The 19,672-nt window shown below is 40.8% G+C and overlaps 1 protein-coding gene and 2 non-coding genes across 9 annotated transcripts in view; all 3 read left to right on the top strand.

Moving 5' to 3' along the window:
• Positions 1 to 19,672, top strand: part of CHD8 (chromodomain helicase DNA binding protein 8) — a 58,838-nt gene that overhangs the window by 36,127 nt on the left and 3,039 nt on the right. For 5 of the 7 annotated variants that reach the window (XM_025296040.3, XM_025296045.3, XM_025296042.3 and 2 more), the window contains exons 11-37: positions 2,680 to 2,817; positions 3,210 to 3,331; positions 3,475 to 3,718; positions 4,639 to 4,815; positions 5,782 to 5,925; positions 6,069 to 6,324; positions 6,869 to 7,079; positions 7,328 to 7,523; positions 7,990 to 8,157; positions 8,342 to 8,521; positions 8,675 to 8,785; positions 9,130 to 9,326; positions 9,549 to 9,748; positions 9,829 to 10,009; positions 10,098 to 10,187; positions 10,641 to 10,744; positions 11,940 to 12,069; positions 12,988 to 13,063; positions 13,500 to 13,554; positions 13,721 to 13,928; positions 14,552 to 14,760; positions 14,850 to 15,569; positions 15,790 to 15,941; positions 16,926 to 17,228; positions 18,384 to 18,497; positions 18,685 to 18,864; positions 19,245 to 19,361. In XM_025296040.3, coding sequence (XP_025151825.2) covers positions 2,680 to 2,817; positions 3,210 to 3,331; positions 3,475 to 3,718; positions 4,639 to 4,815; positions 5,782 to 5,925; positions 6,069 to 6,324; positions 6,869 to 7,079; positions 7,328 to 7,523; positions 7,990 to 8,157; positions 8,342 to 8,521; positions 8,675 to 8,785; positions 9,130 to 9,326; positions 9,549 to 9,748; positions 9,829 to 10,009; positions 10,098 to 10,187; positions 10,641 to 10,744; positions 11,940 to 12,069; positions 12,988 to 13,063; positions 13,500 to 13,554; positions 13,721 to 13,928; positions 14,552 to 14,760; positions 14,850 to 15,569; positions 15,790 to 15,941; positions 16,926 to 17,228; positions 18,384 to 18,497; positions 18,685 to 18,864; positions 19,245 to 19,361 — 4,983 coding nt within the window. The remainder of the gene's footprint in view (positions 1 to 2,679; positions 2,818 to 3,209; positions 3,332 to 3,474; positions 3,719 to 4,638; positions 4,816 to 5,781; positions 5,926 to 6,068; positions 6,325 to 6,868; positions 7,080 to 7,327; positions 7,524 to 7,989; positions 8,158 to 8,341; positions 8,522 to 8,674; positions 8,786 to 9,129; positions 9,327 to 9,548; positions 9,749 to 9,828; positions 10,010 to 10,097; positions 10,188 to 10,640; positions 10,745 to 11,939; positions 12,070 to 12,987; positions 13,064 to 13,499; positions 13,555 to 13,720; positions 13,929 to 14,551; positions 14,761 to 14,849; positions 15,570 to 15,789; positions 15,942 to 16,925; positions 17,229 to 18,383; positions 18,498 to 18,684; positions 18,865 to 19,244; positions 19,362 to 19,672) is intronic. The other 2 variants (XM_006062090.4, XM_025296044.3) reach the window with 2 other exon arrangements.
• LOC112577870 lies at positions 12,513 to 12,622 on the top strand. The gene has a single exon (XR_003102072.1). It is a non-coding gene; the product is annotated as a small nucleolar RNA U6-53/MBII-28 (small nucleolar RNA).
• LOC112577871 lies at positions 18,076 to 18,184 on the top strand. The gene has a single exon (XR_003102073.1). It is a non-coding gene; the product is annotated as a small nucleolar RNA U6-53/MBII-28 (small nucleolar RNA).

The following is a 19,672-nucleotide window of genomic DNA, read 5'->3' as shown; positions in this document are numbered from 1 at the left end:
TAGGGGTGGGAATTACTGCTTATTGTTCATTTGTGGGAGGTGAGAGTGGAATGGACCAGTTATTAGTCAGGACAGGTTAGCCATTGTTACATTATTCTCATTACTTTCAGCTTCTCAGCCTTCCTAGCCTTCAAAATGTTATGCTTTCTATCAGTATACTTGTACTTTCATCTTCCAAAAGTAATTAGATTTTGATTAGGCCCCTCTGGAATGTTATTAGACCTGGCATGACAGATGAAAGTGTTTTAGTACCCTAATTTACACTTCTAATATTGGATAAAAATTTTGCCCATTTCCCCCGACCCAAAATGAGCTTAGTCATCCTTATTACATTACACAGTGGTGGAAATAAGTATTATAGTAAATGTTAATTAAAGTCCTTGGAAAATAAGCTATGATGCTGGAAATGTGTGACCTGGACAAATGTCTTTAGAAAGTGACCCGAGTCACTACAATAAAGAAAAAAGTAAAAGAGAAATTACATAGATTCTAGTTTTTCCATGATCTGTCTCTCTTAAACACTTGGCATCTTCACACTTCTTGCTGGCTATTTTAAGGAGTATTCTGTCAGTAGATTATTAGAGATTTCTTGATGATTACATTCAGTTCAGTTCAGTTGCTCAGTCGTGTCTGACTCTTTGCGACCCCATGAATCATAGCACGCCAGGCCTCCCTGTCCATCACCAACTCTCAGAGTTCACCCAAACTCATGTGCATCAAGTCTGTGATGCCATCCACCCATCTCATCCTCTGTCATCCCCTTCTCCTCCTGCCCCCAATCCCTCCCAGCATCAAGGTCTTTTCCAATGAGTCAACTCTTCACATGAGGTGGCTGAGTATTGGAGTTTCAGCCTCAGCATCAGTCCTTCCAATGAACACCCAGGACTGGTCTCCTTTAGGATGGACTGGTTGGATCTCCTTGCAGTCCAAGGGACTCGAAAGAGTCTTCTCCAGCACCACAGTTCAAAAGCATCAATTCTTCAGTGCTCAGCTTTCTTCACAGTCCAACTCTCAAATCCATACATGACCACAGGAAAAACCATAGCCTTGACTACATGGACCTTTGTTGGCAAAGTAATATCTCTGCTTTTGAATATGCTATCTAGGTTGGTCATAACTTTCCTTCCAAGGAGTAAGCGTCTTTTAATTTCATGGCTGCAATCACCATCTGCAGTGATTTTGGAGCCCCCCAAAATAAAGTCTGACACTGTTTCCCCTGTTTCCCCATCTATGTCCCATGAAGTGATGGGACCAGATGCCATGATCTTCGTTTTCTGAATGTTGAGCTTTCAGCCAACTTTTTCACTGTCCTCTTTCACTTTCATCAAGAGGCTTTGTAGTTCCTCTTCACTTTCTGCCATAAGGGTGGTGTCATCTGCATATCTGAGGTTATTGATATTTCTCCTGGCAATCTTGATTCCAGCTTGTGCTTCTTCCAGCCCAGCGTTTCTCATGAAACGCTACATATAAGTTAAGTAAGCAGGGTGACAATATACAACCTTGACGTACTCCTTTTCCTATTTGGAACCAGTCTGTTGTTCCATGTCCAGTTCTAACTGTTGCATCCTGACCTGCATAGAGATTTCTCAAGAGGCAGGTCAGGTGGTCTGATATTCCCATCTCTTTCAGAATTTTCCACAGTTTATTGTGATCCACACAGTCAAAGGCTTTGGTATAGTCAATAAAGCAGAAATAGATGTTTTTCTGGAACTCACTTGCTTTTTCGATGATCCAGCAGATGTTGGCAATTTGGTCTCTTGTTCCTCTGCCTTTTGTAAAACCAGTTTGAACATCAGGAAGTTCACGGTTCACATATTGCTGAAGCCTGGCTTGGAGAATTTTGAGCATTACTTTACTAGCGTGTGAGATGAGTGCAATTGTGAAGTGGTTTGAGCATTCTTTGGCATTGCCTTTCTTTGGGATTGGAATGAAAACTGACCTTTTCCAGTCTAGGCGTAGTCTAATTCTTCTTACTTCATATAAGCCCCAAATGAAAATGCAGTCAAGTCAGAAGTCATCTTAAGTACTGAGAATAGGAGCAATATTACCACTGGAATGCCTGCATAGAGCATAGCAGTGTGATTGGAGCTTCAGCATCCCCTTTTCATTCTTACCTGTCTTCAGTGATACCTCTTGTAGTTATCTCCTAGCTTCCTGGGACTCACAAGGAAATCTCTTTACCAGCATATGCCTGCTCTTTTTTTCATGTGAAATAGCACCTGCATTCAGAGCTCCAGGAACTCAGAAGCCCAGTAGTTTCAGGCCTGCTTTGTTCCAATGGATTTAACCTGTTTCTCACTTCTAAAAGCAGCCTTGCTTCCACTGTTATTATATTGGGTGCCAGGAGGATAGTATGGAATGGGGGTACCATATCTTCTCAACACAATATAGAATTTTTTTTTTTTAATCTGCTTAGTTGGTGAGCGTAATGTTTCAGTGATTAGTGTTCTAGATAGTGCTGGGTAGAAATTTCTCTTTTAGATTCTGGTAAGTTGTCTGGAAGCATGATCAAAGGCACAAATAGTACAGTGCATCTGCAGGTGAGCCTATGGCTGATGTTTTCAGCCTGACATTTTGGGCACCTTTTTAGGTATTGACACTTAGTCAAATTCTTAATCTTCAAATCACAGCAGAGAACACAGCATCATTTCACTAATGTTCTGACTTCTTCTCCCCTAGCCTGTAATTTACTACCTGGTGAAATGGTGCTCTCTGCCCTACGAGGATAGTACGTGGGAGCTCAAAGAGGATGTTGACGAGGGCAAGATTCGAGAATTTAAACGCATCCAGTCAAGGCACCCAGAACTCAAAAGGGTGGTAAGTACATCTGCATTTAGAGTGTAAAGTCCATATAGGGAATGATTTTATTTTCCTCATAGAGTTTGGGCTTTCCTGATAGCTCAGTTGGTAAAGAATCCGCCTGCCATTCAGGAGACCCCAGTTTGATTCCTGGGTTGGGAAGATCTGCTGGAGAAGGGATGGGCTACCCACTCCAGTATTCTTGGACTTCCTTGGTGGCTCAGTGGGTTTTCTCTCTCTCTTTTTTTTTGTTATTACAGTGTCATTGTGAAGTCATGAATTTGAATATATTTAACATGTTTAATCCAAGCAATAATGTCTTTGAATTAACTTCACCTATTAGAACTACCTAGTATTACCTAATTTCGTTAGTGCCTCCACCCCATTTATTCAAATTTGTTACTTTTTAGAATCGTCCACAGGCAAGTGCCTGGAAGAAGTTGGAGTTGTCACATGAGTATAAAAACAGAAACCAGTTACGGGAATATCAGTTGGAAGGGGTCAACTGGCTGCTCTTTAATTGGTATAACAGGTAGGAAAAGAGTGGGACCACGAGATATAGGCTTAGTCTGGGATTGTTTTTATTTATTTTTTGTAGAAACAGGTTCATTTTATGTACTTTTTATAAGATGGTCTCTTTTGACATGCTTTTCTTTTTTTGTGATGAATTGGCAGGCAGAACTGCATCCTGGCTGATGAGATGGGATTGGGCAAAACCATTCAGTCCATTGCCTTCTTGCAGGAAGTATATAATGTGGGCATCCATGGCCCTTTCCTGGTCATTGCCCCACTGTCCACAATTACTAACTGGGAGCGGGAATTCAACACATGGACAGAGATGAACACTATTGTGTACCATGGCAGTCTGGCCAGCCGGCAGATGATACAGCAATATGAAATGTACTGCAAAGATTCACGGGTGAGTTGTATATAATGCAAATGTTATGGCATGGAAAGTAGGCCAAAGTACCTGGTATTTTAGAAGCTTTTATATGAGTCAAAGACTTTTATTGAGACTCTCTGTGATGTAAGGTGTTGTTGTCTACTTTATGCAGGATACTTTTTCAACTTTGCTGTCTTGATCCAGTGGAAATTCTGACTTTATTTATGAATATATACATTTTAAATAGAGTTTTACCAGCATTGATTCGTTTTCATCAAGAAATAATTTTCCACAATGAAATTCATTTAGCCACTTTTAATTCCTTGATCCATAAAATGGTGAACATAAGACATTTCTTCCTTTTTTTTTTTAAGTCTGCTGAAGTTTTCATCAAGATTCTTTTTTCTATATAAGTCTGGAAAAAGTCTCTTAACATTTAATTTTGAGGTTTTTTTCCTACCATTAGTTTCCCGTTTTTATTTCTACAAAACCCATGTTTATTAAAGTCATTTTGCTCTTAATTTTGTTAAGATAATTGGATTCTTTTGTCCATTTTTAGATAGTAACCAATATTACCACATACTACATTAGCTGTTTCACTTTTAGTTTTATCTTGTGTGTTTCAGCAGTGCTCATCATTTGTGGATTTTAGTGTTTACCAACAGAAGATGTAGGGCTGAAATACATGAGGTAGGCATGCAGCAAGGTCAAGAATGTCCAGCTTCTTTCAATAAGGTCTGTGATTTTCCCAAGAAGCTGAGTGTATTGAGGAGGCAGTGATTCAGTAATTTGACACTGTTTATCAGGAATATGAGCAGTGGCAGAGGTGGATGGTGGTGCAATTTGTGTTTTCTATTAGGCCTGCCTAAATATAAAATGCAGAATATGTAGTCCAGAAGAGCTTCTCATTTAGGTACAGTTTAGGCCTTTTCTGACTTTATTGCCTTCGTGCTTAGGGGCGCCTCATCCCAGGTGCATACAAGTTTGATGCCTTGATCACCACTTTTGAGATGATTTTGTCAGACTGTCCTGAGCTTCGTGAGATTGAATGGCGGTGTGTCATAATTGATGAGGCCCATCGACTAAAGAACCGTAATTGCAAACTGCTTGATAGTCTCAAGCACATGGACCTGGTGAGTTCCTCTCACTGACTTGTAGCCAGAAACACCTAGAATTAAGTAATCCTAATTCCATGTGAATTAATTTCACAGAGAAGAATCCGAATCTTGGTATTGGGTGGTGGGTGTGGCCTATGGGAATGGTAGCCTGAAAGTCATAATATTCATATAAATTTTAGAGTTAGAAGACGATTGTGGGTTAGTGGTTCTCAATTGGGTGAAGAGGTGGGATGTTAAATTAGTTACTTATTTCTGCATAACAAAATACCCAAAAACCTAGTGACTTAAAACAACTGTGTTTTTTATGACTCTCTAGCCCAGCAACTTGGGCTGGGCTAAGTGATCTCATTCCTTCAGTGGCCTTGCCTGGAGTCAGTGATACAGCTGCAGCTGACAGTTGGTACTGGTTGTTGGCTAGGCCATCTTCCATGTGGTCTGTTACCCCTCTGTGGGCCAGACTTTGCTTCTGTACCTGGTAGAGCCAGAGCAGTGTTCCAAGAGGGTAAAGGTGGAAGGCAAGGCCTTTGAGGCTCTGAAACTCACATGGTACCCACTTCTGCTACATTCTCATTGTCAGAGCGAGTTATAAAGCATGACCATGTTCAAGTGGTGAATCTTGATAGGAGGAACTACCAAAAATCAATGGCCATATTTAATCCCGCACAGGTACATTTCTTAGAGGGAGACATATTAATGGACCATGGGAGAGGCATATCCGTGTGGAGAGGCATATTTAATTGGAAAAAACATGTTCTAAATATTTCTTTATTGCCTTATGATATTTAAGAAATTAATATGTTAAATAATATCAAGAATATTCTTGAGTATTTTGTGTTTATCAAAAGAGGCAGCAAGTAAGAGTAATCTGGTCCATTTCCATAATTTTACAGTTAAAGAAATGGAAACTAAAGTTATATATTTGATGGAAAACTCCAGAAGTCTTTTTGAGTTTTATCTTTCTTCTGTGTTCTCCATTTCTAGGAGCACAAGGTACTGCTCACAGGAACACCATTGCAAAATACTGTGGAGGAACTGTTTAGCTTGCTTCATTTCTTGGAACCATCACAGTTTCCATCAGAATCAGAATTCCTCAAAGACTTTGGGGATCTCAAAACAGAAGAACAGGTAGGAAGTTGTCTGATGTGACACTAATGCAGAATAAAAAAATTTGTACTAGGGCAGGTATCTACTGTCATTGATATCCATGTTTCCATCTACTGTAAGAATGTTTGTCTTCATGTTATTATTTTTTCCTCTGTTGGTTACAGGTTCAAAAGCTACAGGCCATTCTCAAACCAATGATGCTGAGAAGACTCAAAGAAGATGTTGAAAAGAACCTGGCACCCAAACAGGAGACCATTATTGAGGTAGAGCTAACCAACATTCAGAAGAAATACTACCGGGCTATTTTGGAGAAGAATTTCTCCTTTCTTTCCAAAGGGGCAGGTCATACTAACATGCCGAATCTACTCAACACAATGATGGAGCTGCGGAAATGCTGCAACCACCCATATCTCATCAATGGTGAGAGAACTCCTGAAACACCTGCATTTCTGTGTTACCTTGATTGCTAAGTGGTGATCCTCAGAAACAATAGATGCGTTGGCTGATCCATCCTAGTTTGGAAATAGAGGGGATTTCTCTTTTTAAAACCATTCTCAAGGGGAACGTCTTCCTCTAGTTCTTTCTGACCCTTTGACTCTGCATGATCTCCAAAGTTAAAAAGGATTTGCTGTTACGAATTCTGTTCTGTCTTCACTGATACTCTATGTTGCTGTTTCTGTTTTGGATGGCAATATGGTGGTAATAGTGGTTTTCGTGTACTATTCTAGTCCTTGTCCACATATTTACATATTTTACCCAATTCTTAAGCCTGACTTATGTGGAATATTTTGTATTAACAAAATTGAAGATATTTTAGGGTTTGGGGGTTGCTGAAATTCTGTTTTCAAGTAATATTGATAACAAGTCAGGTTATTTTCTTTGCTTCCTTATCTCAGTTAAATAAACTGCAGCCTTAGAATGTTTCTCTGGATCTCACCATCAGGTCTGATTTTTCTTTTGGCAGGTGCAGAAGAAAAAATCCTAACAGAGTTTCGAGAAGCTTGCCATATCATACCTCATGACTTCCACTTACAGGCCATGGTTCGTTCAGCTGGCAAATTGGTTCTTATTGACAAGTTACTTCCGAAACTTAAAGCTGGTGGCCATAAGGTTCTGATCTTCTCCCAGATGGTACGCTGCCTAGATATCCTAGAGGATTATCTAATCCAGAGAAGGTGAGAAAAAAGTCATTCCTTGCCTGTTTACTTTGTACTTACAAAGCTGCAAAGAGTGGGAGGCCTAGGTTTAACTAAAGTTGACCAGTACTGGGCTAAGAGAAGTATTCAAAACTCTCACTTTCAACGTTCTGATAAAATTTTTGGTGAACTAGCGATACAGGGGTACTGGTATTGATCCCAGCCTGCTTTTTTGTTCTCTTTTTCTGCTCAGCTGATTAAACTTTTTTCCTGTGATTCCCATGCAGGTACTTATATGAGCGTATTGATGGGCGAGTTAGAGGCAACCTTCGGCAAGCTGCTATTGACCGTTTTAGCAAGCCTGACTCGGACCGATTTGTCTTTCTGCTGTGCACCCGGGCTGGTGGACTTGGCATTAATCTCACAGCTGCTGATACTTGCATCATCTTTGATTCAGACTGGAATCCGCAAAATGACCTGCAGGTAGAGGAAATCATTGTCTTAGGGACTAATCACCTAACCTGAGAGGTTTTGCAACAGGATCAGAATCTCTTAGAAAATCTTATCTTTTCAAGAGTCTGGAATTGTTAGTTAGGTCATCAAACTTTTTCTGTACAGGGCAGATAGTTAATATTTTAGGCTGTGCAAATCAGTCTCTGTTATAACGGCTCTCCTCTGCTCTTGTACTACAAAAAACATCTATAAGGAACTACAAAAGAATGGGTAGAGCTGTGTTTCAGCAAAAACTTTATTTCTAGAAAAAGGTGACCAAGATTTGCTGACACCTGGTCTGGAGGATGGGGCAGTAATTTCATCTTGAAATTGACTTTCTGAATTTGAGTTGATCTCATGGCTGCTTTATAAATGTAAATCGGTATTTTGAATGTTTTTCCTCCCCACCCCCTCTAATGTTGTTATCTTTGCCCTTCCTTCCATTTGTTAAAACCAGGCCCAAGCACGTTGTCATCGAATTGGGCAAAGCAAAGCTGTGAAGGTGTACCGTCTCATCACTCGTAATTCTTACGAGAGGGAGATGTTTGATAAGGCTAGCCTCAAGTTGGGATTGGATAAAGCTGTGCTTCAGTCCATGAGTGGTCGGGATGGCAACATTACTGGAGTGAGTCTTATTAATTTTTAGCTATATTTGTAGTAGGTCATGGTGATGAAGGGAGGCAAAAGCTATTTTTTGTACAGGAACCTGACCCCTTGTTTGGATTCTCAATGATTAATATAATAAAATATCATGATATGGTTAGATAATATTCTCTGATTTTTTTTCACCTTTCTATTGGATTTTGTAGATCCAACAGTTCTCTAAGAAGGAGATTGAAGATCTCTTACGGAAAGGAGCGTATGCAGCCATAATGGAGGAAGATGATGAGGGCTCCAAGTTTTGTGAAGAGGACATTGACCAGATCTTGTTAAGACGAACCACTACCATCACCATTGAATCTGAAGGAAAGGGTTCTACCTTTGCCAAGGTATGTTCTGTCGGTGCTAGAGGCTTTTAGCACAGAGAGACAGGAATCTCTAGAATTTAATATTTTTTAAAAATATAGTTTTAAAATATACCAATTTCCCTTTACTCAAAAAAGTGGTGTAGTCAACTTTACTATTTCTTTGTTCCTCATTAGGCAAGCTTTGTGGCTTCTGAAAATAGGACTGATATTTCGCTGGATGACCCAAACTTTTGGCAAAAGTGGGCCAAAAAGGCTGACCTAGACATGGATCTACTCAATAGCAAGGTGAGCTTCCTTTTCCTTCAAGGAGGAAATATGGCAGGAAACGCATTACTTTCTGGATTCTTTACAACTGCTCTGATTCTTGAGTGCTGACCTTGGCTTATGATGGTATATCAAAGGCCATTGTAAAAGCTTTCTACATAGAGGGCCACTAAAAAATACTTAGATAACTATCACGTAAGTTTGCTTCCTAAGTCTCTGTAGATTATCTTGCATGTCCAAAAAAGAATCTATCTTTGAGTATCTACAGATATTACATGCAAAGCTGTTTCAGTCTGATTATATTTAATTCCTTTCCCATGATTATATTGTGAAAAGAGTTACTTCTCCTTCTCTTCTCTGCATAGAATAACTTGGTGATTGACACACCTAGAGTACGAAAACAGACCCGCCACTTCAGCACCCTGAAAGATGATGACCTAGTGGAATTCTCTGATTTGGAAAGTGAAGACGATGAGCGACCACGCTCTCGCCGACATGACCGTCATCATACCTATGGGCGCACTGACTGTTTTCGGGTGGAAAAGCATCTCCTGGTATATGGGTAAGACCCCACCTTACCTCAGAGGTAGTGCATCTCCATCCTGATAGACATCTTGTTCGCTTTTTAAATTGGAAGCTGTGATCAAAGAGGGGATAATGGGGAAAAATTTATTCTGTTACCATGTTTTCCCAAGATCGTTTTGTCTCCCACCATTTGGAAAGTGTGAATTTGAGGGACTGGGGTCCCTAGGAAAATATCCACATGATTGCTTTTTTTTTGTAGTTGGGGACGATGGCGAGATATCCTGTCTCATGGACGCTTCAAGCGACGGATGACTGAAAGAGATGTGGAAACAATTTGCCGGGCCATCCTCGTGTACTGTCTCTTACACTATCGTGGGGACGAAAACATCAAAGGCTTCATTTGGGACTTGATTAGCCCTGCTGAAAATGGCAAGACAAAAGAATTGCAGAATCATTCAGGTGATTATCAAGTCTTTGCTTTTTGTCTTGCTCTAGGTTACCTAATCCTTTTCAGGTCCAAGGGTTTTTCTCAATCCAAGTCTTCAATGTATCTACTTCCCCAGGTCTGTCTATCCCTGTGCCTCGTGGACGCAAGGGGAAAAAAGTAAAGTCACAAAGCACTTTTGATATCCATAAGGCAGATTGGATCCGGAAATATAATCCTGATACTCTGTTTCAAGATGAGAGTTATAAGAAGCACTTGAAACATCAGTGTAACAAGTAAGGATGGAATTTAGCAGACTAAAGCATTTTCCACCTCATGCTTTCTGCATTATTACTGAGCCAGTTCTTCCTCCCTCCCTTCTAGGGTGCTGTTGCGGGTACGAATGCTGTATTATCTGAGACAGGAGGTTATTGGAGACCAGGCAGAGAAGGTGTTAGGGGGTGCAATTGCCAGGTAAAGTTATGCTTTATTTTTCTTTATGCTATGCCTTATTCCAGAATAGATTGGTTTACTTATTTCACTCTTAACTATCTTTGGGATACCTGATAATTAAAATCTGTGTATCAGGTCTTCAATCATATGCAGTTGGCCTTTTGTATCCTTGGGTTTTGCATTCTTTTGATCCACGGTTGATTAAATCCATGGATATCGAGAGCCAGCTGTATTCACTGTATGATTCCATTTTATATTAGGGGCTTGAACATCAGTGGATTTTGGTGTCTGGAGTGGAACGAATCCCTTACGGATACCAGGGGACAGCTGTTCTTGATACCAGTGGAAGGAAATAAGCAGATGTAGGACTATGTAAATTAATAGAGAAAAGAAGATACCTGTAATAATCTTTCCAAAGATTGTTTGCTTTTATTTCCTGCATCGCTGTGCTGACTCTGCCTCTTATACCTTCAGTGAGATTGACATATGGTTCCCAGTAGTGGATCAGCTGGAGGTTCCAACAACATGGTGGGACAGTGAGGCTGATAAGTCCCTGCTCATTGGAGTCTTTAAGCATGGTAGGTGTCTGCTCTTAGTCTGTTCTTTTCCTGTTACAGAGTTTTGTCCACAGATGAAATATTTTGCAAAGTACTTAAGACCAATAATTATGTTTGAATGGTAAACTGGTTCTCAGAAATACAGAGCAGAGCTGTTCCTATGAATAGATGGTCAGGAAAGACCAGATGGATAGTTAGATCGCAAGGTAGGGTGTCTCCCATCTGTTCTGTGATTAATCAGTTACTACCAGTCTGTATGCAGTGGTATCTAAGTTAAGGTTTGCAATCAGGGGAGATGATACATGTCTACTCTTGTTAATAATAAACATGTTTACTTTGCATAGCTTTCCTGTGGCTTGCTGAAAATGTTCTGCTTGTATAGCGTCTTGTTTGTCTAAATATTCAGTGCTCACTCTTACGTAGGTGTGAATAGTCATGCTTGAGTGAAAGAAAAATTAAAAAAAAAAAAAAAAAAATTTTTTTTTAGGCCAGTGGAAAAAACTGGTGTGAAGTAGAGTAAAAAAAGGGAGACGACTCCCTTTTCAGTCTTGCCTAATCACAAATTCCACACATAAAAAGCAGTAAGTGCTAACTTCTAGCCTAGTGACTTAGTGAATTGGAAGATTATTTCTTTTTTGATGTACTTTTCTGTTTACTTCTATAAAATAAAAGTAATGGCACTTAATTCACATTTTTGACATGTTTAATTGGATGAGAAAAACTGTGAGCATTTGTAGTCTTAGATTTACTTGTGAGGTGCAGAGGCTTTAGAAGAGTCCAAACATCCTGAAGTACATTCATCATTCAACCACCATTCACAGTACCTGTTTGCAGGTACAAATTTCTTATCCTTTATTTGAAAGTGCATTACCTAGCTCTAAATTATTGGACTTTTAAAATTTCCTCACCTGTGTAGCAAGAATGATGATAAAAAATTACCCGTTAAATGGCTATGTAAATCTGTTACATCATTCTGTATACACACTGATTAAATCCCTATTTTTGGTAACTAGTGATAAAACGCTTTATGACTCTGAATTGGAGTGGAAATATTAAATATCTTAATATAACCCAACAGCTGTCCAAATTTACATTTTCAGAGTACTTTACACTATGAGCAAAGTAGCCCACATTTTTATTCCAGCAGCATATGAAGTAAGCATAAAAGCAAAATGAGTCTCTGATTTTCTTTAAATTATGGTTCTTTTTCTTCAAGGCTATGAAAAATACAATACTATGAGGGCAGACCCAGCCTTATGCTTCCTGGAAAAGGCTGGCCGACCAGATGACAAAGCCATTGCAGCAGAACATCGTGTGTTGGATAATTTTTCGGACATAGTGGAAGGGTAAGCACTGATGTTTAGTTCTCTTAAAGCTGTATCTACATTACAAAGGATATTTGTTGCTTGTGCTAAGAGATGACATAACTGTAGCCTTGACTGAATCCATTGGGATTCCTAATGGTGGTTATACTCACAAATGATAAATTCTTAACAAACAGTGCGACCAGCAGAAAGGTCTCCATAAATTGGCCTGAAACCATACATTGTCATACAGTGCAACTAAGGGGGAAAGTTACTCCCAAATGGCTTATTTGATGTTCTCTTCAGTTTTCTGTGCAGTGCTTTCAGCTACAGTAGCGGAGAGGATAACTGCTTCTCTTGAAAGATAGTAGCCGTGCAACAGTCCCATGCCACCTATGCGATAGAGCCTCAGGAAACTTAGCCTTGGTCTGTCATCTTCCAGTGTCAGCTGACACATAAAGGTGTTTACTCTGCCTGAGTCCATGCCTCAGTGATGAGTTGCCATGCTAATACTGAGCCACCAGCTAGGGCAGTGTTGCCCTGGTTTGGGTGCCAGTGAGTTTAACAAAACTTCTCATGTGGAGACCTGAGGGGCATGTGAAATATTTGACTTAATTCATGAATACCCTCCCAGTCCCTTATGATTGAAAGATTTTTCTTCGATGATCACAACCTCAATTTGCCTAGTGTAGGATCCACAGAAGAAATTAGATTTATTTTTTGCAAATCATGTAATATCCTTTTGCTCAGTAGAGCAAAGTAGTAAAAATAAGCAGGCATAGATCATTCATTCCAATGAAATAATAAAAGTAGATACTAGTTGGGATGGAAGGGGAAAATGGGTTAAATAATAAAAAGCTATTAAGAAAAAGGAAAGGTGCTGGTCAGAGTGTTTCATTTTAAAGTCAAGCAGTTTAGAACTCAATTTTGTCATTTTCTCATACCTTTGGATAATTTTAGGGTTGACTTTGATAAAGATTGTGAAGATCCTGAATACAAACCACTCCAGGGTCCCCCAAAGGACCAAGATGATGAGGTGAGGAATTTTCATTTGAGTCTAGCTTTTCTGTATTACTAAACAGTATTTTCCAATTCCCTGAATTTATAATACAAAATGAAAAGTACCATTCGAGAATATAAAGTATTAATGGAAAGGATTGTAACACCAGCTAGGGGAGGTCAGGGATGATTTTGTGGAGGAGGTGGGACCTGAGCTGGACAATAAACTATATTATTGGACTATTTAATTCCTGAGTCTCACTGTCTTCAAGACATTGATAAGAACTGACTTTGCAGGTTATACTTTATTCTTTTAATTGATTGCTTTCAGTTTTCTGTGAGGGTTCCGTTCATTAAAAAATATCTTGATATACCTTAATGCCATAAAAGGACACACACGAGTGATTTGAGAGTGCCAATTTTACCCCCTTTTCCTCCCCTCTCCATCCTGCGGGGTGGATCTCCTTCTCTAGGGTGATCCCTTGATGATGATGGATGAGGAGATCTCAGTGATAGATGGAGATGAAGGTAAACTTCTAAGTCAACTTGTATGGGTTGGTGGAATTGGGAAATTGACCGAATTCTCTCCTTTACTGGGATTTCTGAGAGCTTTGCCTTTGGGTGGGTTGAAATACCAGTATTATCTCTACTATCTTTCCTGTACTTGTTGTTTATTCTACTTTGCTTCCCACAGCCCAGGTGACCCAACAGCCAGGCCATCTATTCTGGCCTCCGGGCTCTGCTTTGACAGCTAGGCTTCGGCGCCTAGTGACAGCCTATCAGCGCAGCTACAAGAGAGAACAGATGAAGATAGAGGCTGCAGAACGTGGGGATCGGAGAAGGCGACGTTGTGAGGCAGCCTTCAAGCTAAAAGAAATTGCACGGCGGGAGAAACAGCAACGGTAAAATGTGGCTGGGAATTTGGACTAAGCTATAAACCTCTCTTCAACTATGGGCCCTATATTGAAAAGCATCTTAGGAAGGATTATGGCATCCCTGGTGGCTCAGATGTTAAAGAATCTGCTTACAATGCAGGAGACCTGGGTTTGATCCCTGGGTTGGGAAGATCCCCTGGAGAAGGGAATGGCTACCCATTCCAGTATTCTTGGCTGGAGAATGCCATGGACAGAGGAGCATGGAGGGCTACAGTCTATGGGGTTGCAAAGAGTTGGACATGACTGAGCAACTAACACTTTCACTTTTCACAGAGGGACCACTTCTTTTGCCTTTGTTATACCCCTGCAACCCATACTTAACCCCTGTAAAACCATACTTAACCATAACTCCTGGGAAGGTCTTGTACATAGTCATCCTCATTGAGTTTTTTGCATCATTTCCCCCCTTAGCTTGCTAATTCTTTAATTATTCCTTGTTATAAACTACCTCTTCTGCTCTTTGGGGGCTCCCTGGCCCCCCACCCCCGCCAACTTTCGTTTTTTGTGTGTTCAAATATTCTAAGCCATACTAATAAGTAACCAGTCCTTGGGTTCTGATCACTATTGCCTTATTCGTCTTCCCTTTGTAGATGGACAAGGCGTGAGCAAACTGATTTCTATAGAGTGGTTTCTACCTTTGGTGTGGAGTATGACCCTGATACCATGCAGTTCCATTGGGATCGCTTCCGTACTTTTGCCCGACTGGACAAAAAAACAGATGAAAGCCTTACCAAGTATTTCCATGGCTTTGTGGCCATGTGCCGCCAAGTGTGCCGCCTTCCCCCAGCAGCTGGAGATGGTAAGCAAGACTGAAGATCTTGAGTGAGTGGGCATGGATTGTGACAGAACCAGCTCTTGGTTCATTTCTTCTACCCTTATCTCTTGCAGAACCCCCAGACCCTAATCTGTTTATTGAGCCCATCACTGAGGAAAGGGCCTCACGGACTCTCTACCGTATTGAATTGCTTCGGCGCTTACGGGAACAAGTTTTATGCCACCCTCTTTTGGAAGATCGGCTGGCATTATGTCAGCCTCCGGGTCCTGAATTGCCCAAGTGGTGGGAGCCCATTCGGCATGACGGGGAGCTTCTACGAGGGGCAGCCCGCCACGGGGTGAGCCAAACAGACTGCAACATCATGCAGGACCCAGACTTTTCTTTCCTGGCTGCCCGTATGAATTATATGCAGAACCATCAGGCAGGAGCACCAGCTCCATCCCTGTCACGCTGCTCTACTCCACTGCTCCACCAGCAGTACACCTCGCGCACTGCCTCACCACTGCCCCTGCGCCCAGATGCTCCTGTTGAAAAGCCACCTGAGGAGACAGCTGCCCAGGTCTCCAGTCTGGAGAGTCTGACTTTAAAGCTAGAGCATGAGGTGGTGGCCAGGAGCCGACCAACCCCACAAGACTATGAGATGCGAGTAGCCCCCTCTGATACTACCCCTCTGGTCTCCCGAAGTGTTCCACCAGTCAAACTGGAGGATGAGGATGATTCAGACTCTGAGCTGGACTTGAGCAAGCTGTCACCATCATCCTCTTCTTCCTCATCCTCATCCAGCTCCAGCTCCAGCACTGATGAGAGTGAGGACGAGAAGGAAGAGAAGCTAAGTGAGTGCATGTGACAGGCTGTTGGCCGTCTTCCCTATCCCCCCCCTCTGCGTTTCCCTTCTTTTCTAAATGCATTTTCTAAGATTCAGATTTTAATTTGATAGAATATCATAAGAGATCTGTTATTCTTAGGGCCTTTATTTAAAGTCCATATAATACCATTCCTATGTAACTTTGTTCTTCCACCTTTGCTCACATGTTCTGTATTATTGATCTCTAGCTGCTGACCAGTCCCGCTCAAAGCTCTATGATGAAGAGAGTCTCCTGTCCCTCCCTATGTCCCAAGATGGATTCCCAAATGAAGATGGAGAACAAATGACCCCTGAGCTTCTGCTGCTACAAGAAAGACAGAGAGCTTCTGAGTGGCCCAAGGTAACAGTCTCATTACTGGACATGTTGAGTCTGAAAAGATAGCGTTATACAGCCACTATGGAGAATAGTATGGAGATTCTTTTAAAAACTAGGATTAAAACTACCATATGACCCACTACTGGGCATATTCCCTCAGGAAACCATAATTGAAAAAAGACACATGTATCACAATGTTCATTGCAGCACTATTTACAATAGCTAGGACATGGAAGCAACCTAGATGTCCACCAACAGATGAATGGATAAAGACGTTGTGCTACATATATACAATGGAATATTACTCATCCATAAAAAGGAACAGAGTTGAGACATTTCTAATGAGGTGGATGAACGTAGAGCCTGTTGTACAAAGTGAACTAAATCAGAGAGAGAGAGACAAATACCATATATTAACACATATATATGGAATCTAGAAAGATGGAACTAATGAAATTATTTTCAGTGCAGCAATGGAGACACAGACATAGAGAACAGACTTTTGGTCACAGTCAGGAAGGGAGAGAGTGGGATGACTTGAGAGACTAGTGTCGAAACACTAGTTAATGTACATTACTATAAAATAGAAAGCCAGTGGGAATTTGCTGTATGATTCAGGAAACCCAAAGCCAGTGCTCTGTGACAACCTAGAGGGGTAGAGTGGGGAGGGAGGTGGGAGGGCAATTTAAGCCGGAGGGGACATAAGCCTGTGGCTGATTCTTATTGATGTATGGCAGAAACCATCACAATACTATAAAGTAATTATCCTCCAATGAAAAATAAAATTATAAAAAGAGTGACATATACAGAGAACAAGTAGATGGTTCTAGGTTTCTTTGATTATGTTAAGTGGTACATGTGTTTTCATGAAGCTCTTACCAGTCGACTTTGGGATCTGATACTCTTACCTCCCTCATTTTTGACATATAATTTTTACTTATATTAATGATGGCACTATTACTTGTCACAGGATCACATAACTAATTGATTTCTTTTTCCCCCACTCAGGATCGTGTCCTGATAAACCGTATTGACCTCGTCTGCCAGGCTGTACTCTCAGGGAAGTGGCCTTCTAGTCGCCGGAGCCAGGAAATGGTAACAGGAGGAATTTTGGGGCCAGGCAACCACTTGCTGGACAGTCCCTCCTTGACTCCAGGAGAATATGGTGACTCTCCAGTCCCCACACCACGAAGTAGCAGCGCAGCTTCCATGGCAGAGGAGGAAGTGTCTGCAGTCACCACAGCAGCGGCTCAGTTCACCAAACTTCGCCGAGGCATGGATGAGAAGGAGTTCACGGTTCAGATCAAAGATGTAAGCTGAGCATTTAGGCACTGGGAAGTGAGGAAGGCGGCTGTAATTCTTGTTAACTAGTTTTATGAACATAACATTAATATTAAGCTCATTTGGTCAGCTAACCTTAAAAATGAGAAGAGAAAAAAGAAATTAGAGCTCACAGAGATCCGTTGAGGAAAAGTCACCAAAGTAAAGGAAGGGATCTTGTGTTGACTTGTATCTCTTGTGTGTGCTTTAGTCACTCAGTCATCTCCAACTCTTTGTGACCCCATAGACTGTAGCCCGCCAGGCTCCTCTGTCCATGGGGATTCTCCAGGCAAGAATACTGGAGTGGGTTGCCATGCCCTCCTCCAGGGGATCTTCCCAACCCAGGGATCAAACCCGGGTCTCCCACATTGCAGGTGGATTCTTTACCATCTGAGCCACCAGGGAAATCCCAAGAATACTGGAGTGGGTAACCTGTCCCTCCTCCAGGGGATCTTCCCAACCCAGGAATCGAACCGGGGTCTCCTGCATTGTAGGAAGATTTTTACCAGCCGAGTTACCAGGGAAGCCCTTGTATCTCCTAGTGGCTAGATTAAAAGGGTTCTTTTGAGTGGCTTGCTTGTAGATCCTAGAAACCTAGTTTTTAAAAATTGAAATCAAATTGTGGAAAAGTATTAAAATGATACTAAAATGTTATGGGCCTTATTAAGTTAAAAATAAAAAGAAATTACACCTACTGAAATTAAATCAGTATTGTTTGGAAAATGGATGGACAATTTTATTTTTCCTGATGCTCTTCCCTAATGAACCCTAGCAGGTGGTCATTAAGTATTCAACAAGAAAATTGTTTTAGTTACATGACAGGAATATCAGGATTTTGCCCCTGTGATGAGTTGCCATGCTAATTCTGAGACACCAGGTAGGGGATTTTTCCCTGCATTGGGTGTTACTGAGATAAATTCTACTTCTCTTAAATCAGACTGAGGGGCACTGAGTCAAGAAATGAAGTCTTTCTAAGGAAAAATATATACATCTTATTGTATTTCTAGTTTGTACCCATTAGTCAGATGGCCTTCCTTCTCACCATCATTGAACCAGGGGATGACCCTTATTTAATTCCCTCTGAAGTTAATCTTTATTTTAAAAACATGCTATGTGACATCTTGGATGGGTGGGGTGTCTTTCTAGGAGGAAGGATTGAAGTTAACATTCCAAAAGCACAAGTTGATGGCTAATGGAGTAATGGGAGATGGACATCCTCTTTTTCATAAGAAGAAAGGGAACAGAAAGAAGCTAGTTGAGGTAAGTGGTAGAGAAAGTCTTTAACATGATGATTAGATAAAATCTTTCTGTTCCCAGTAACTGATGAAGGCAGTTGGGATTGAGGGAGTAGAAGATACTATTTTCTGGCTACCATTGGCTCTGCTCCCCCTCCCTCCCTACTCATAAGAAGAGTATGTGCTCATGGGGGTGGATTCTGGGTTTGCAGCTGGAGGTGGAGTGCATGGAAGAGCCTAATCACCTTGATGTGGACTTGGAGACCCGGATCCCTGTCATCAATAAGGTGGATGGTACTTTGCTCGTGGGTGAGGATGCCCCTCGCCGGGCTGAACTGGAGATGTGGTTACAGGGTCATCCAGAGTTCGCTGTCGATCCCCGATTTCTAGCGGTGAGTGGCATTTCCATCCAGCAAGATTTAAAGTCATTCCCTTGATATTTAAGCTGTGTGAGAGGGAAGAAGCATGCAATATTATGTCATTGTTTCTGCATTGGCAAAGTAAGAGTAATTATACTCAGTCTTCCTATTTCACAGAGTTGTTGTGAGGATCAAAATAATGTTCCAGTACTTGTTAAACTAAATGCTAGGCACTGAACTAGTATATAATCACCTAATTTTTTTTGGAGACGTCTGCTTAATGGCAGTTTTCCACTAGGATTAATCCTTTATTCACACAATAAGCATTTATGGCCAGAATAGACACTAGTACCTTAATAATTACTCCAGAGAAGTTTTATTCTTTTAGGATAATTGCAACTTTTCTCTTATAGTATATGGAAGATCGCAGAAAACAGAAATGGCAGAGATATAAAAAAAATAATAAGGCAGAATTGAACTGTTTGGGAATAGAACCAGTACAGATGGCTAACTCTAGGAATGGAAAAAAGGTGAGTGAAACTGAGATATTACTACTCTGTTCCCAGGCTAGATATGACTAGAGAAATTATTTAATGTTGTTTATCTTTTTTTACCCTGTATGTTTGAGAAAATTTATCCTCAGTTCACAAAGAAACCATAATATTTTTATTGATATTTTTATAGTCCTGTAGTATCTTCATCTGTAGAAGAGCATGAAATTCTAAAAGCTAACTTTAGCACTTCAAGAATATTAAAATGTAAGAATTAGTAAGACATGTTAGACAGTTCAGTGCTTTATCCTGATTTTCTACTGACTAAGGGATTTTTGGCAAATCCTTTT

The sequence above is a fragment of the Bubalus bubalis genome, chromosome 11, assembly GCF_019923935.1.
Source record: "Bubalus bubalis isolate 160015118507 breed Murrah chromosome 11, NDDB_SH_1, whole genome shotgun sequence".
NCBI classification, from domain to species: Eukaryota; Metazoa; Chordata; class Mammalia; order Artiodactyla; family Bovidae; genus Bubalus; species Bubalus bubalis.
The sequence above is the reverse complement of the archived record's forward strand: the minus strand, read 5'-3'. Positions and strand labels throughout refer to the sequence as shown.